Raw genomic sequence first — 16,812 nt, forward strand, 5'->3', positions numbered from 1 at the left:
ATAAAGGAATAAAACTGTCACAATTAAAAGAGTCCATATGTAGGTTAGTCAATCCCTAAACCCCACCCTTTCCACATTAAAAATCTGAATGTGTGCCTAGAGTGTAATGTGCTGAGATGTGGCTGTTCCATAAAATGTTCGTACAGTGAAACAAAAATAATAATACTTCAACATTTGTTTTATGTAAACCTGCTGTAACAAAATCATTATTGCCAGCAGTGCTCCAAGCAAGCAGCAGCTCTCACAGGAGCACAGTTCCATCATTTTTTTCCCTAGAAGGAAAAATATACCAGAAATGTTCCTGAACTGTAAAAGCAAAAGAAAAACAAATTGCTTAATGTTTCACTGGAACAAGAATAAAAAATAAAGCCCAGGATGTAATGGAAGGAAATACAGTATGAAAGAGAGACAGAGCAGCTCATCTGATGCTGTTATTGGAGCTGGCAGGCCATGTTCATTCTTCCTTTCTCATGTCCTTCTCTCCCCAGCTGTGTCCTACACTGCAGTATGTTCCACATTGTGTTACGTTCCTCAAACCTATGTTACCACATTACAGATTTTCCTATCTTCTCCCCAGCTCCCAACTATGCTCTATCATTGCAGTTCCCTTTCTTTTGTCTTCCTGTTTTGAGAACTGATCACCAATAATACAATGCATGCTGCTACTTAGTTACAATGGAAAACAAAACTGAACAGAACACACAACTATTCTTACCTTCCTAAGACTTAAACTTTTCTTTTTCTTCGAGACATTTGTGTGAATTAGTCTCCGTAAAATGAAGAAAAGATACCACTGACAATTCAGACCTGCACTATCCTGTTATTCCAGTCCAGAGGCTCTCTTAAGCCAAAATCATAAATCATTCTAAACTGAGTGATAGTTTTGTAGACAATAGGAAGAAAGGGAAGACACCAGGAATGTGATTTAACTAGGCCACAACTTTATTAAGTAACACATCTGGGAACTATGCAGCAATAACTTGTCCAGTGCAGGTTGTTCGTTCTTTGTAAGCCAAGCTTTTCTTTACAGACCAGAATGGTGCCGTTGGGCAGAGTAAAAGGGCTTATAACTAAGGCTACATTTTAGTCATGGGTATTTTTAGTAAAAGTCACAGACAGATCTCGGGCAGTAAACGAAAACTCATGGTCCATGACCTGTCCATGACTTTTACTATATACTCCTGACTAAAACTGGGGGGGGGAGGGATAGTGCTCTGGGGGAGAGCAGCCCGGGTGCTGGGGGCATGGCAGTGCATGGCCCGGGAACCCCACTGGTGCTGGGGGAAGGAGAGTTGGTGGGGCGGGCAGGCTCCCTACCTGGCTCCGTGCCTCTCCCCCACAACAGAGTTTGAGTGTGGGAGCGGGTAGGGGCATAGGACAGGGTGAGGCGGGCTCTGGGCAGTGCTTACCTGGGCGGCTCCCCGGAAGCAGCAACATCCCCCTTGCTCAACTGCTAGGCGGAGGCATGGCCAGGCAGCTCTGCATGCTGCCTCTGCCCAGAGTGCTGGCTTTGCAGTTTCCATTGCCCGGGAATCGCAGCCAATGGGAGCTGTGGGGGTAGGGGTGGGGGGGTGCCTGCAGCCAGATGTGGCCATGTCTCCACCTAGCAGCAGAGCAAGGGGGATGTCATCGCTTCTGGGGAGGCCCCGAGTTAAGCACTGCCCAGAGCCCACCTTATCCTGTCTCATACCCCAACCCTGCTCCCTCCCATAGTTAAACTCTGCTGATGCTGGAATGGTATGGGATGTCTCAGGATGGCCCGAGACTGCCTGAGCAGCCCCTGAGAAAGGCTCACCGGCCACTGCAGAAGTCACGGAGGTCATGGAATCCGTGATTTCCATGACAAACCCACAGCCTTCCTTATAAGTTCTCCTTTTGGATGTCTAAGAACCAATAGGCTTATGCTGCATCCCTTCTGCCCAAACAGTCAGCCTACCAAGAGCACCCCCCACATGTGTCTCTCCTCAAGTCAGTGTGGGGTGAGGGGTTGGCACCAATCCTTGAAGGGGCTAAAGGTTTCTCTTTTCCCTCCTGGCTCAGACAAAGTGGGGGATTTTCATTAATTGGATTAGAATAGCGGTCTCCTCTAACCATTGAGTTGCACTGTTTAACTCACAACTTTATAAATAATTCAACCACACAGAAGCAGAAAAAATCATCTAGGAAATAACTTAGCATCTTTCTCTAGATATATAAATATTTTTGTGCAACTTAAGCAAGGTTCCTTCCTAAATCTTTGAGAGGACATGATCAGTCAGGATATATTTGCCCTTATGTACAAGAAGTTTTTAATCTACCCATTTTTAATGCTTAGCCCTCATTACAAAGCTCTTTTCCTAAAGTAAGAAGATGTAGCCTGCTTATAATTGCATTCAATCAATGCTAATCGTTCCTTCGTATAACCATGTTTGCATAATTTATTTGAACATAGTTCAATTCAACTTCTTGGTAACACCATCTAGGATATCCTGATTTGAAGAGTCAAATGCAAAATCAGTTGGTGTAATATTAAGAAACATTCACCTACCATGAAAAGGGTTTCATAGTTTTGAATCATCTTTTGTACAACAGCAATGATTGCAGTACTCTCCTCAGCTCGAGCTGAACTCTGAACTGTGAATTCTTTGTCTGTAGACTTCTGCTTGTGCAACAGGTTAGGTCCAAATATGGTGGCCAGGTTCAGAGATGTCATTTTGTTCCCAATAACCTAGAAGAAAAAGAATATAAATTAGGGACATGTTTTTTCTGGCTATCAATCATTAGTTGGTACTCTCTCTCTCACCTTAAAGAAGTTCATTGCTTTCGCAACATTCTCCTCCCACAAAGCCCGGAAGTAGAAGAATAGGACCTAACATCTAACCTCATAGCCCCAGCAAAGTACTGCCACTTTAGGCCAATAAACTGGTCCCCAGTGCTGCTCCTTTCAATAGGCGATGGTGCTTCCAGGTGGATAGAATAAATACAAGCCCTTATATCCCTCTGTACACAAGATCCTCAAGACACCTAAACAGCTAAGGAACATGCTTATTACTTTTATTAATCTTTCCCTTGTTTGGTTCTTGAACACGAAAATTATTTTTACTTCTACCCCTGTAGTCATCTGATCTTGGCTAAACTAGTAGATACAAAATAATAACAAGAATAGACTAAAAATTCTCTGAAAAAATGTGTCATATGGATTACTAAGGACAATTTTCCAGTGTCAAATTTGCAAGGAGCAGAGGTCATTCAGTTGATCTTCCTCTATGTGCCTCCACCTGGCTTCTATTTTGGGAATGCTGCAAAAGCTGTCAGGACTTCACTAAACAAGACTGCATGTAAATTCCAGATGTTGACCAACTTGGGTGAAGGAGGGGGAGATTTTGAGGTGTAAGAGGAGAAATGCACATATTCATTATTTTTTTCCCACATCTGAACTATATTCAACTAATTCATTAAAACAAGGGGGAAAGGTAAAAAATAGTCTGTAAAACTATTCCAGAAGACTTCTGGCATATAATCATTTTTTCAAATACCATTTTGAGTTTGTCCATTAGGTCACTTACTTTACGTACATGCTAAAGTTCTAAAGTTCTACTCTAAAGTTGAGTAGAATTCTGTTGCATGAACATCTTGGTTAAATATAAGCATTTTCTTTTATAAATAAGATATTTATGCTCCAATCTTGCAAAGACTTATGCACACAATTAACGTTATGCATACAAGCAGTCCTTTGGGATGAGTTGGTTGTATAAAATTAATCACCTGTGTAAGTCTTTGCAGGACTGGGGCTTTAATTAACTTAAATAATTGTTAGCAGAATAATATATTATCTATAACAGATGCCCAATTACATACACTATTCCTGACTCTTATAATACTGACAGGATGGTTTACATGAATTTGCTTTGTCATAGTACCTGCAGCTGAGCAAATGCATTACTAAGGAGAATTCAGACCTTTACCACAGCTACTCTACCAACTCTCTTAAGCAGCTTTGGGATCTAACCCTGCGATTAGTTTCACAAGGGCAGATTCTTGCACCAACACAGAACTCAGTGCAGGATCAGGGTCTCAGTGGTATAGCTCTACACCATTCTTAGCACAATAAATATTATTACACGCCAATTCTTTTTTAAAAACCCTCCATTATTAAGGGTCTACTTAAATCACAGAAAAATTACACAATTTTAGTAGGTTGGTCATGGCATAAATAGCAAATTTTGTGTCTGTGTTACAAAATGTGTTACACACATCCACAAAATTTGCTATTTATGCCGTGACCAACCCATGAAAAATGGTGATTTCTCTGCAGCGTTTCTCAACCTAGGGTCTGGCACCCAAAAGGGCACCGCAATCCCATGGGGGGGGGGGAATAGTATTGCTACCCTTACTTCTGTGCTGCTGCTGGCGGCGGCGCTGCCTTCAAAGCCGGGCGGCCGAAGACCAGATTTCACAGGTAAGACCAGCTTTCACAGTCTGTGACTCGATTTTCATGGCCGTGAATTTGGTAGATACCTAATTATTGTGTCTGTACTTTTCCACCAACTGCTAGCTGAGTGTGCAAATAGCAGTATTTTGGATGGGATTTTCAAAATGCTTAAGTGCTGTAGTACTATTGACTTTCAATATGATTTGTCCTCCAGTCATTTACATGTTCGTGAAAATTTCACCCGTAGTCATCCAGATATCTGACAGTATCAAAAATTATTTAGGGTTCCTCAAGAGGTAATGGCTAGAAGCCATAAATAATTAACAATAAATAATTACTGTGTTTTTCACACAAATGCCTCAAAGTGCTTTACAAAAGTAAGTGTGTCATGGAGTGGGATCCGTGAAGGTATTTGGCATCTAAATACCAGACCTAGGTGCCTAAATCCTGCTTTTGGCTCTACTTTGATGATCCATAAAATTCTCACCAAATGCTGTAGGCTCCTAAACTCACTCAGTACCAAAGTTTACAAAGTACAAGTTCTCTAGGTGCCTATGTTTCTGCCTCTGGACTTGTGCACAGCTGACTCCTTTTAGGTCCCTATATCCCACATAAGCCCCAGAGCAATTCACAAACCAGGGAAAGACAGGCATTCAGTCATATAAGTTGCATGCTGGACCTGATTCAGTACCTGGACCTGGCCTCTGAGCACACCTACTGGATTGGGTCTCATAGATTCATAGATACTAAGGTCAGAAGGGACCATTCTGATCATCTAGTCCGACCTCCTGCACAGCGCAGGCCACAGAATGTCACCCACCCACTCCTATGAAAAACCTCACCCATGTCTGAGCTATTTAAGTCCTTAAATCATGGTTCAAAACTTCAAGGAGCAGAGAAGCCTCCCTCCAGTCAACCATGCCCCATGCTACAGACGAAGGCAAAAAAGCCTCCAGGGCCTCTCCAATCTGCCCTGGAGGAAAATTCCTTCCCGACCCCAAATATGGCAATCAGCTAAACCCTGAGCACACGGGCAAGATTCACCAGCCAGATACCCAGGAAAGAATTTTCTATAGTAAATCAGATCCCATCCATCTAATATCCCATCTCAGGGGATTTGGCCTATTTACCCTGAATATTTAAAGATCAATTACTTACCAAAATCCCATTATCCCATCATACCATCTCCTCCATAAACTTATCGAGTAGAATCTTAAAACCAGATAGATCTTTTGCCCCCACTGCTTCCCTTGGAAGGTTATTCCAAAACTTCACTCCTCTGATGGATAAAAACCTTCGTCTGATTTCAAGTCTAAACTTCCTGGTGGCCAGTTTATACCCATTTGTTCTTGTGTCCACATTGGTGCTGAGCTTAAATAATTCCTCTCCCTCTCCTGTATTTATCCCTCTGATATATTTATAGAGAGCAATCATATCTCCCCTCAACCTTCTTTTAGTTAGGCTAAACAAGCCAAGCTCCTTAAGTCTCCTTTCATAAGACAAGTTTTCCATTCCTCGGATCATCCTAGTAGCCCTTCTCTGTACCTGCTCCAGTTTGAATTCATCCTTTTTAAACATGGGAGACCAGAACTGCACACAGTATTCTAGGTGAGGTCTCACCAGTGCCTTGTATAACGGTACTAAAACCTCCTTATCCCTACTGGAAATACCTCTCCTGATGCATCCCAAAACCGCATTAGCTTTTTTCACAGCCATATCACATTGGCAGCACATAGTCATCCTATGATCAACCAATACTCCAAGGTCCTTCTCCTCTTCCGTTACTTCTAATTGATGCGTCCCCAACTTATAACTAAAATTCTTGTTATTAATCCCTAAATGCATAACCTTATACTTCTCACTATTAAATTTCATCTTATTACTATTACTCCAGTTTACAAGGTCATCCAGATCCACCTGTATAATATCCTGATCCTTCTCCGAATTGGCAATACCTCCCAGCTTTGTATCATCTGCAAACTTTATTAGCACACTCCCACTTTTTGTGCCAAGGTCAGTAATAAAAAGATTAAATAAGATTGGTCCCAAAACCGATCCCTGAGGAACTCCACTGGTAACCTCCCTCCAACCTGACAGTTCGCCTTTCAGTAGGACCCGTTGCAGTCTCCCCTTTAACCGATTCCTTATCCACCTTTTGATGTTCATATTGATCCCCATCTTCTCCAATTTAACTAATAATTCCCCATGTGGCACGGTATCAAATGCCTTACTGAAATCTAGGTAAATTAGATCCACTGCATTTCCTTTATCTAAAAAATCTGTTACTTTTTCAAAAAAGGAGATTAGGTTGGTTTGGCACGATCTACCTTTTGTAAAACCATGTTGTATTTTGTCCCATTTACCATTGACTTCAATGTCCTTAACTAATTTCTCCTTCAAAATTTTTTCCAGGACCTTGCATACTACAGATGTCAAACTAACTGGCCTGTAGTTACCCGGATCACTTTTTTTTCCTTTCTTAAAAATAGGAACTATATTAGCAATTCTCCAATCATTCGGTACTATTCCTGAGTTTACAGATTCATTAAAAATTCTTGCTAATGGGCTTGCAATTTCAGGTGACAATTCCTTTAATATTCTTGGATGAAGATTATCTGGGCCCCCCGATTTAGTCCCATTAAGTTGTTTCAGTTTCGCTTCTACCTCTGATATGGTAATATCTACCTCTATATCCTCCTTCCCATTTGTCATGCTACCATTATCCCCAAGATCCTCTTTAGCCTTATTAAAGTCTGAGGCAAAGTATTTGTTTAGATATTGGGCCATGCCTAGATTATCTTTAACCTCCGCTCCATCCTCAGTGTTAAGCGGCCCCACTTCTTCCTTCTTAGTTTTCTTCTTATTTATATGGCTATAGAACCTTTTACTATTGGTTTTAATTCCCTTTGCAAGGTCCATCTCTACTCGACTTTTAGCCTGTCTCACTTTATCCGTACATGTTCTGACCTCAATTAGGTAGCTTTCCTTGCTGATCCCTCCCATCTTCCACTCCCTGTATGCTTTCTGCTTCTTCTTAATCACCTCTCTAAGATGCTTGCTCATCCAGCTTGGTCTACAACTCCTTCCTATGATTTTTTCCCCTTTCTTGGGATACAGGCTTCCGATAGCTTCTGCAGTTTTGATTTAAAGTAATCCCAGGCCTCCTCTACCTTTAGATCCATAAGTTCTTCAGTCCAATCCACTTCCCTAACTAATTTCCTTAATTTTTGAAAGTCAGCCTTTTTGAAATCAAAAACCCTAGTTGCAGATTTATTTTTGTTAATCCTTCCATTTAGTTTGAACTGAATTAGCTCATGATCACTTGAGCCAAGATTGTCCCCTACAACCATTTCTTCTATGAGGTCCTTGCTACTCACCAAAATTAAATCTAAAATGGCATCCCCTCTAGTCGGTTCAGCAACTACTTGATGAAGGAATCTATCAGCTATCGCATCTAGGAAAATCTGAGCCCTATTATTATTACTAGCACTGGTCCTCCAGTCTATATCTGGGAAGTTAAAGTCTCCCATGATCACGCAGTTTCCATTAGTATTTACTTGATTAAAGACATTAAAAAGGGCTCTATCCATATCCAAATTAGATCCCAGAGGTCTATAGCACACCCCAAGCACTATCGTAGGAGAGGCTTTACTAGTTTTCTTCCCCAATGTAATTTTTGCCCAGACGGACTCTGTCTTATCCATTGCATCGCTTCTTATTTCTTTACATTCTACCTCATCATTGATATACAATGCTACTCCACCCCCTTTACCTTTGTTTCTGTCTTTCCTAAACAGCACATACCCTTCAATACCTGTTGTCCAGTCATGACTACTATTCCACCATGTTTCTGTTATCCCTATAATATCTGGTTTCACTTCCTGCACCAGTAGCTCTAGTTCCTCCATTTTGTTACCTAGACTCCTCGCATTGGTGTACAAACATCTTAATTTTTGCTGTTTGGACTCGCTCACATTTTGTACCCTATTAGGCACAGTCATTCTACAGCCAGTATAACCTATTAGACTAGTATCCACACCGCCCTCGCTCCTTATATACATTCTCCTACCCACGTCTGTATCCTTTCTTACTTCATCTTCTTCCCTCTCAATGCTAAAATCTGGCGTGGAGATTTTCTGGACATCTCCCATCCATCTCCCCCCAATTGCTAGTTTAAAGCTCTCTTTATCAGTTGTGCCAGCCTCGATCCTAGAAGTCTATTTCCTTCCCTACTCAGATGAAGTCCATCCCAAGAGAACTGACCTCTGTCCATGAATGCCTCCCAGTGGCCATACATCCCAAAGCCCTCCTTATAGTACCACTGCCTAAGCCATCTGTTGACAGTCATAATCTTGTCAGACCTTTGTTGCCCTTCTCTAGGAACAGAAAGGATCCCGCTAAAGATCACCTGAGCCTCAATTTCCTTAAGTGTCTTCCCCAGCCTAGCATAGTCTCCCTTGATACTTTCCAGCGAGAATCTGGCGGTATCATTTGTTCCCACATGAAGGATAATTAGGGGATTCTTTCCCGCTCCCTTTAGGATCCTTTTCAGCCTCAGGTCTACATCCCGTATCTTAGCACCCGGAAGACAGCACACCCTTCAATTCTCAGGATCAGCTCTAGTTACAGGCCTGTCTATTCTTCTCAATAAAGAGTCCCCGATCACATAGACCTGCCTTTTCCTGGTGACAGTGCTATTCTCCAGTCTCTCCCCTGTTCCCTCTGGCTGCAAGTTCTTTCCAGTCCTATTTTCCCTTACAATCCTCTTCAACCCATCCTGTATCCTCCTGGGGCTCATATTTGGTGTAGTCTCCCTTGACTCTTCCCCTTTTTCTATAGGACTAGCCTCTCTTCTCTTCTTCCTTACCCTTCCACCTTCAACAAGTACCTGCTGAGCCCCTTCTTCATTTTCCAACTCTGCAAACCTGTTCCTAAGCTCTATTTCTCCTTCACTAGCCCGTCTTTTTCTCTGCCTGGTTCTTTGAGTCACATGTTTCCACTGACCACTTTCCTCATCCAGTCTCTCCTCAAAATTCCCCAGCCCTGCTTCCATCTGCGAGTCTGAGCTTTTCCCTTCAGATACCTCATATCTTTGCTCCATCATCTGCTCAAACCCCTTCCTAAACTCAACCAGACTTTCCACCTGCATCTCCAAACCTTGGATCTTTTCCTCCATCAGCTCTATCAGACGACATTTCATGCAGAAAAAACTCTTACCGGTTCCCCCCTCCAGGATCATGTACATACCACAGCTTCCACATCCAGTCATCCTCAATGTGTCTTTCACTACAGGAGTCACTCCCACAGCTGCCTCTGTATCTGTCATCTCCTTCCCACCTAAATCCTGTTAATCTGGGAAACACAAGCCACACCAAAAAGACCACAACCCCCCAGCAAATGCAAACCCCAAACAAGCACCACAATCCAAACTCCCCTTGCAAACTCCCACTCAAACTCCCCTGTTTAGAGCTCTGTTTGATAGCTCCTGTGCCGCTGCAGCTATCTGTCTCGTTCAAAATCTAGCTGGAGGAGGCGCCCACTTTATAACATTTATCCTAGTGGTTAGAGCACTCAACTGGGACGTGGGAGACCTGGATTTAAATTTCCTCCTCCGATAGAGGGAGAGGAAGGATTAGAACAGGGGTCTCCTCTAACCATTGAGCTAAAAAAATTAGTGGAGGCCCCTATTCCTTGGGCCATTTGATGTGGCAAGCCTAACTCCAGGAGAGTGGTTCAAGTTCATCGATCACTAGCAGAGATAGGCACCTAAGTTCAGACTGCAGGGAAGTGCTCCTCTCTGAGAGAGGTAAGAGGCTTAGCATACACGCCTCTCCTTAGCATCTCCCATTGGCTAGTTTAGGCAGCTCCCTGCATAGCATGCTGGCTTTTCTGGGTTGCACTCTTAGGCACCTATGTCTCCCCATTCATTGTATAAGGAGCCTGGGTGCTTAGCTCAGGCTTTTGGGATTGCAATGTTGCTCTGTGACTTTTCTAGGTGCCGTGACACTCAGCATTGCAACGTTTAAACCTCTTCATGGATCCCACTCATTATCCCTATTGTACATACGACAAACATGAGGCAGAGAGGTGAACTGACTTGCCCAATGTCTCACTGCAAGTCAGTGGCAAAGTCAGGAATAAAAAGCAGGTCCTTTGACTCACAACCTTTTGTTCCATATTATATAATGGGATGAAACTAAACTAGGAAAAAATTAGGCTAGATTGAATTAGCTATTTCTTAACAGTGAAGTCTATTAGGCTCTGAATCTCCCACAGGAAGTGGTGGATGCCTCATTGATTGAGTCATTTAAAAACTAGGTTTCAGAGTAGCAGCCGTGTTAGTCTGTATTCGCAAAAAGAAAAGGAGTACTTGTGGCACCTTAGAGACTAACAAATTTATTTGAGCATAAGCTTGAGCGTAGCTCACGAAAGCTTATGCTCAAATAAATTTGTTAGTCTCTAAGGTGCCACAAGTACTCCTTTTCTTTTTATTTAAAAACTACAATACAAAACAGTCTCAGGAATATACTGTTGTAAACAACTGGATGGCAAGAGGGAGGGCAATATTAAGTCTATTCCATCTTTAATGCTTATGATTCTAGGCTCTCTGTTTCTCATCTTTATAAATATGTCCTTAGAGCAGGGAATAATGGAAGTGAAGGAACATGAATGATCTGAACATACCTCCTGGCCATCTTTGTCTGTGCTGTCTTCTGCATGGCTAGCCACCGTAAAGAGGAACTGCAGGAGTCTGTGTAGGGTGTCGCAGTTACAGGAAGGTAGAAGATAAATAAGAAGCTGTAAGGTGCTTAGTTGTTCATCTGGCTCTAATACTAAGAGGGAAAAAGAAAAATCTAAGAAAAACACTGAAATTAACCTAATGCAATGCACATATACTCGGTAGTGCTCCAGCTAAAAGAATAATATAAGAAAATAATTGTTTAAGGAGTTTACTGATCATGTTTCCCATACATTTTCCAAGGTAGGTTGATACAACTTTAAATACATATCAGTTGCATAAAATATTTCTGTTTTATTCTGTGATCTTGTCTCAGCCAATAGTGGAGTTGTAGGATTAATTGTGTCTGCTATCTCAGATTTATATTTTGCTTACATTATTGGAAACAAACAAAAGTAGGGTTTGGCCTAATATGCCTTACCATCACTTTCTATATATGCTGGATATTGGTGGCTGCATGTTCTGGCATCCAGGAGAATTTTAGTTTTAAAGTATTCTATTTGTATTTATGCTTTAACCATTTTTAATTAGTTTTCTTACAACTTTCTTTCCTAGAGTGTGACTAGGAAACCTAAAAAGCCGCAAGAAAGAGGACATAAATTCTGCACTGTCTGTAGCCAGTTCATACTTCTAAATGCAATGTTAGTCAACAGTAGAGATGGGCCTGAGACAGGATCTCAAGTCTGAAACCCACAAATGGATCTGAGTACACATATGAGTTTGCGGCTGGAACATCTTTCTTATATGGGCTAAATTTAAACACTCAGAAATCTGGTAGAGCTTGAATTCAGATTTTCAGCTTGAGACCTCGACAGGCAGGAGTATTTTGAACAATTGTTCTGAGGCCCATGAATTGCCATGAAGTTTGAATCTGGGGGAAAGATTTGGATCTCGGGTTTCGGCCTGTGTGATGGGGTAGTGTCCAGTGGTCAGTCCAACCAATCACATGGCTTGGCTCTTTAAGGTTTGAAAGGTCCTTATATAGTAGGGGTTATTGATAGAGAGGAAGCATTCATGGGAATAAGTGGTGCTTGGGAGAAAATCTTAAGGAGCCTTGTGGAGGGGGAAAGGCAAGACTCCCCGCTCACTCAACCAACTGGGAATGAGCTAGGAAAAGGGGAGCATTAATGCAACCTCCTCCCTCACAGCAGGAGAAGGCTGCCAAACTCTCTGACTCTGAGCATTAGGTGGGGCCAACTGTGGGAGAAACCGGCTAAGCTCGTACAGCAAGTTTAACTACCGCCTGTCCAGGAGGACAGAGGAGGAGGATTCTTGGCTTAAGGAGAGAGTTGAATTACCCAGCTCCAGGAGGAGAGAGGAACAGGGCTGGCCTTACCATGAGGCGAACTGAGGCAGCCGCCTAAGGTGCCAGACTGGGCGGGAGGGCGCCACTAGGACCCAGAATGTAGAAAATTGTGTCTGCTGCTGGTGCACATGTATTCTCTGTGCTCTAGATGCACAGAGATGTTGGACTGCTGTGCTGGAGGAAGGAGGGCACAAGAGACATAACAGGCAGGCAGGAGAAAAGGTGAGAGGGAATAACAGAAAGCAGCAGAAGCTGCAGGGAGAGAGCAGGAGGAGACTCTTATGTACCTCTCTAGCACTCCCACGAGCCTGGACTGATTAACACCAGCTTCTCAGGGAGCTTCCTGTTTCCTGCTGCTTCCCTGAACCCACTTGAGGAGAACAGGAGCCAGTTAGGCCCTTAGGATGATGATATCTTCCCTCATTCAGGCCCTGCTACCAGCCTCCTTATTTGTCCCCTTCAATTCAGTGTTGAGATCCACTATAGCTGGCACAGAACAGCAGTCATGAGTGAAAGAAGAAAACGCCCCTCTGGGGCAACATTCAGAAAAAGAAAGAAAGCAAAGGAAGCTTTTCTATCTAAGCAGGAAGAAGCTCTCCTGAGATACATAAAACACAAATGTTTGTGGTGAGCCTTTCGGCCCCAGTGAGGATGTGAGTGGTGAGGAGATGCCTGATCTTCCAGTTAGTCAAATTGCAGTTGACCTGGCAGCTACTGCAGCATCCATATCTCCATCTGAAATGAATGAATCGATGCACATTCCTGAAGAAAAGCGTAGATCAGAAAAGAGTGTGGTGGAGGCACAAGAAACAGCTGCTGCTGAGTTTTGTTCCTTATGTCAAGATGATCCAGGACTGTGGACCCATGTGAGCAGTAGCCTGAGGGACTTCCTTGTACTGCATGGGCCACAGCAAGTGAAAAACTTCCCCAAAGACAATGAAAGTAGAAGTTTCCATCCAACACATTACTGGCATGAAATCCCCAATTGTGACAAAGTGGAGAGGCCATGGCTTATGTACTCAAAAATTCAGAATGCTGAATACTGTTTTTGTTGCAAACTCTTCCAGTCTAATGTTCCAGACACATTGTGTTCTACAGGAACAAAGGACTGGAAAAATTCTGGCTAGAAATCTGACATGCCATGAGAAGGCAGCAAATCACAGAGAGCATTCCATTGGTGGAAAGAGCTTAAGATGAGACTAAGGTTACGGGTCACCATAGATAATCAGCATCAAGAGAAGAGTGCATCAGAATCTCTTTACTGACAAAATGTTCTGAAAGGGCTCATTGCCATTGTGAGAATGCTTGCTACCCAAAACCTAGCACTGTGTGGCACTTCAGATCAGCTGTATGTGCCAAACAATGGAAACTTCCTTAAAATTGTGGAGCTGATGACCGAGTTTCATGCTGTACTCCAGGAGCATCTAAGAAGAGTCACCACCCAAGAAATGTACACACACCACTACCTTGGAAAAACTATTCAAAATGAGATAATACAGTTACTGGCAACAAAAGTCAAACAGAAGATTGTGGCAGATCTGAAGTCAGCAAGATATTACTCTGTTATTCTGGACTGCACACCTGACATCAGCCATACGGAACAAATGACTTTAATGGTGCGTTTTATAACAACAACAGAACCTAGTGAAAATGTCCCTGCAATGGTGACTGTCAGAGAGCATTTTCTAGAATTTATTGACATTGATGATACTACTGGAGCTGGTATGACAAATGTGCTTCTTAAAAAGCTGGAAGATACGGGAATTGCGATAGCTGACATGAGAGGTCAGGGCTACAATAATGGTGCCAACATGAGAGGAAAGAACAGAGAAGTGCAGACACGGATCCGACAGTTAAACCCTCAAGCTTTTTTTGTCCCATGCAGTTCTCATTCATTGAACTTGGTGGTCAGTGATGCAGCATCAGCTTCGAGTGAGGCTGCTGAATTTTTTATGTAATTCAAAGCATCTATGTATTTTTCTCTGCATCAACTCATCAATGGCAAATTTTTAAGCAACATCTGGGAACATCCTCTCTGACACTGAAACCACTGAGTGCCACATAATGGGAAAGTCAAGTGGAGGCGATAAAGCCTATCAAACACCAAACTGGGAAGCTAGATGGTGCCATAGTTGCCATTATGGAGGATAATGCTATGACAGGGAACTGTTCATGGGAGAAAGGTGGCAGAGGGAAATGGAATCACCAGAAACATACATAACTTCAAATTTCTGTGTGGCTTAGTGTTGTAGCATGACATACTGTTTGAAATAAATGTTGTAAGCAAGAGACTCCAAGGTGTTGACCTTGATATATCTAGAGCAATGGAACAACTGGACAAAGCAAAGTCATACTTACAGTCTTACCGGTCAAATTAGGGATTTCAAAACATTCTGAAGAGTGCACAGAAGTTGGCAGGTGAACTTCACACTGAAGATATTTTCCCACCCATTCAAGAATACAAGAGTCACCAAAGAAGACATTTTGATTATGAGGCACGGGATAATCCCATAAGAGACCCCAAACAACAATTCAAAGTTGAATTCTTTAACCAGGTGCTAGATTGTGCAATACAGTCAGCTGAAGAACGTTTCATTCAGCTCAAGGAACACAGTAGTATGCAGACAAGAAAAGTTACATTTGCTGTTCAGGAGTTTGAAAGTTAAGAGAACAGGAGGACTTGTGGCACCTTGGAGACTAACAAATTTATTTGAGCATAAGCTTTCGTGGGCTACAGCCCACTTCGTCGGATTACTTAAAATTTTTGAACAAGGCATTTTAAATTGTTAGTTCTCCTTTATTGGGGTACGTAGCAGAGCAGTACCATGAGAGGAGTAGAACAGGAAGAAGGCAGAATTGAGACCTTTCAAAGTTTTGGCCCAAGCAAGGGGGTTTGGGGGCATCATTTGAGCTCCCCGCTTCAGATGCCAAAATGTTGTGGGCTGGCCCCGGGGGAGGAGGTTCCTGTCTTATAGAGAAACAGTGACTTTTGAAGTACTCCCTGCTCCAGGAGGAGGGCTGCGGACTCCTGGCTTAAGGAGAGGAGTGATAACCACTTGCATTACCTAGGCTCCAAAGAAGCATTCCTGAGGCCCAATGCCACACCAGAGGAATAAAGAACTGTGAGCTGAGAAGGCGTGAAAGACTTTTTGTTTATGTTCATGTGGGACTATTGCTGAGGGGACTTTGAGGACCCCAGGAGGGGACTGAACTTTCAAGTGTGAAGGCCAGAGGCTAGGACATGGAAGACCCAGACAGAGGTGACCAACAGGAGGAGGCAACCGAGGGGAAGGCTTGCAATTAGGCACCCCACTGAGGGCACTGGACAGTGAGTTCCTTTTGGACATGTGGGGTTCACTCTGGGCGAGGGCCCCATGACAGTCTGGGTTAATTCCAATCAATAGCTGAAAAAGTTAAAAATCATTTATAATGCCTATAAGCCAAAAACTTCTGCAAGAGGAGGAAGGAGAAAAGGAACATTTCTTTGGCATGATTATTGTTTTAGAGAGGGGCTGTATGAAACTGCTCAGAGGTTTGCAACACTAGAAATAATCCAGGCATTAGTGGATTAGTGGGCAGAGTGGTACCAAGTCCATGAAAAATGTGGCATAATCACATGGCTCTGTCATTTATCTCATTACCCCATAAAGCCCCCAATCCAAAATTTGGATCTAATGAGGTAGACTCTTCCACCTGAGCAAGCCCCATTGATTTTCATGTGACTCTGCATGAGCATAACAATCTGCCTTTGCAGATCCAATTACAGAATCAGGGCTTAATATATTACACGTATACCACCACCATATGTACGGTGTGTGTATGCACGTGGATAGATAGAATGTGATTTTCTATATACACTGAATAACCTCCACGTTGCTGAGAATTTTTTTTCTGTGTTGTATCTATCCAGCACCAAAAGCAAGTAAAGCCCTTTGCAACATATGAGAAAATTTACAAATATTTGTAATGAACTGGAAGTAGAGGGAGCATTAAGGCTCTTAAATAAAATGTTATTAGTGGCCTTGTGGAGCATGTAGAACTGAGCACGTGGAAAAACACTAAAAGAAGAGGTTGTAAAGCTCACAGAGTGTGTTGATGAAGGCAGTGTAAAGTTCTTTGGTGAGAAGTGGATCTGGCATATCTCGTAGAAATTCCTTTAATAAAGCAGCAACGTCATGGATGCTGTGTTCTTCTTCTAGCACAACATCTACACCACGGTCAAACTCTTCCCGTAACTGGAAAAAATCAGGACAAAAGAATAGTCACATCACAGTATACTCATTAATATAGTACATTACCTAAGAGAACATATTTTTAGATATGGATTTACTCACATTAACATTTCATGTTTGCTGT

At 42.6% G+C, this 16,812-nt stretch overlaps 1 protein-coding gene across 3 annotated transcripts in view; it reads right to left on the minus strand.

The window, feature by feature from the left end:
* Nucleotides 1–16,812, minus strand: part of ARHGAP6 (Rho GTPase activating protein 6) — a 516,937-nt gene that overhangs the window by 34,164 nt on the left and 465,961 nt on the right. For all 3 annotated transcript variants that reach the window (XM_038375009.2, XM_038375033.2, XM_038375042.2), the window contains exons 7-9: nucleotides 16,541–16,691; nucleotides 11,096–11,244; nucleotides 2,528–2,707 (exon numbers count right to left, since the gene is read on the minus strand). In XM_038375009.2, the coding sequence (XP_038230937.1) occupies nucleotides 2,528–2,707; nucleotides 11,096–11,244; nucleotides 16,541–16,691 (480 nt within the window). The remainder of the gene's footprint in view (nucleotides 1–2,527; nucleotides 2,708–11,095; nucleotides 11,245–16,540; nucleotides 16,692–16,812) is intronic.

Source organism: Dermochelys coriacea, chromosome 1, assembly GCF_009764565.3.
Source record: "Dermochelys coriacea isolate rDerCor1 chromosome 1, rDerCor1.pri.v4, whole genome shotgun sequence".
Taxonomy (NCBI): domain Eukaryota; kingdom Metazoa; phylum Chordata; order Testudines; family Dermochelyidae; genus Dermochelys; species Dermochelys coriacea.